The sequence below is a fragment of the Bison bison genome, unplaced genomic scaffold, assembly GCF_000754665.1.
Source record: "Bison bison bison isolate TAMUID 2011002044 unplaced genomic scaffold, Bison_UMD1.0 scf7180017864456, whole genome shotgun sequence".
Classification (NCBI taxonomy): Eukaryota; Metazoa; Chordata; class Mammalia; order Artiodactyla; family Bovidae; genus Bison; species Bison bison.
The window spans coordinates 29,180,381-29,180,926 of record NW_011495018.1 but is presented as its reverse complement, the minus strand read 5'-3'; the positions used below and the strand labels follow the sequence as shown (position 1 = coordinate 29,180,926).

At 60.8% G+C, this 546-nt stretch overlaps 1 protein-coding gene across 1 annotated transcript in view; it reads left to right on the top strand.

Moving 5' to 3' along the window:
* Positions 1-546, top strand: part of KAZALD1 (Kazal-type serine peptidase inhibitor domain 1) — a 3,651-nt gene that overhangs the window by 292 nt on the left and 2,813 nt on the right. The window contains exon 2 of the mRNA XM_010859607.1: positions 356-542. Within this exon, the coding sequence (XP_010857909.1) occupies positions 406-542 (137 nt within the window). The 5' untranslated portion in view covers positions 356-405. The remainder of the gene's footprint in view (positions 1-355; positions 543-546) is intronic.

The window sequence follows — 546 nt, the reverse complement described above, 5'->3', positions numbered from 1 at the left end:
GCAACACACACACCCCTCCGCCCTACTTCCTTTCCACCCTTGTTAACAACTCCTTCTCCTGGGACCATCCGTCCGCATCCACCTCTGGAGCAGGAAGCTTCAAGTGGTGGTGGTGATGCCTGTGTGTGCTTGAGCTTTACCATTCCCTCCTCTCACCTCTCCCCAACCCTCAAGAACATCCCAATCAATTACCACCCAGCATGACTGATGACCCCTTCAGGGTCACTCTGCCTCCGTGTCCAGGGTCTACTTGATTCCGAGGTAGCAGGGGAGGGGGCAGTGCTAGAGTTCAAATTGGTAAGAGGAACAGGGAGGTTGCTTCTGACCTTCCTGACCCGGCTTTCCTTCCCGGCAGGGTGCCACTCACGCGCTGATGCCCCGAGTGCTCTCGGCTTCCAGCTAATCATGCCACAGCCGCCCGCTGCTGCCTTGGCGCTGCCCGTGCTGCTGCTGCTGTTACTGCTGGTGGTGCGGACGCCGCCTCCGACTGGCGCGCGGCCATCCCCAGGTCCTGATTACCTGCGGCGCGGCTGGCTGCGGCTGCTG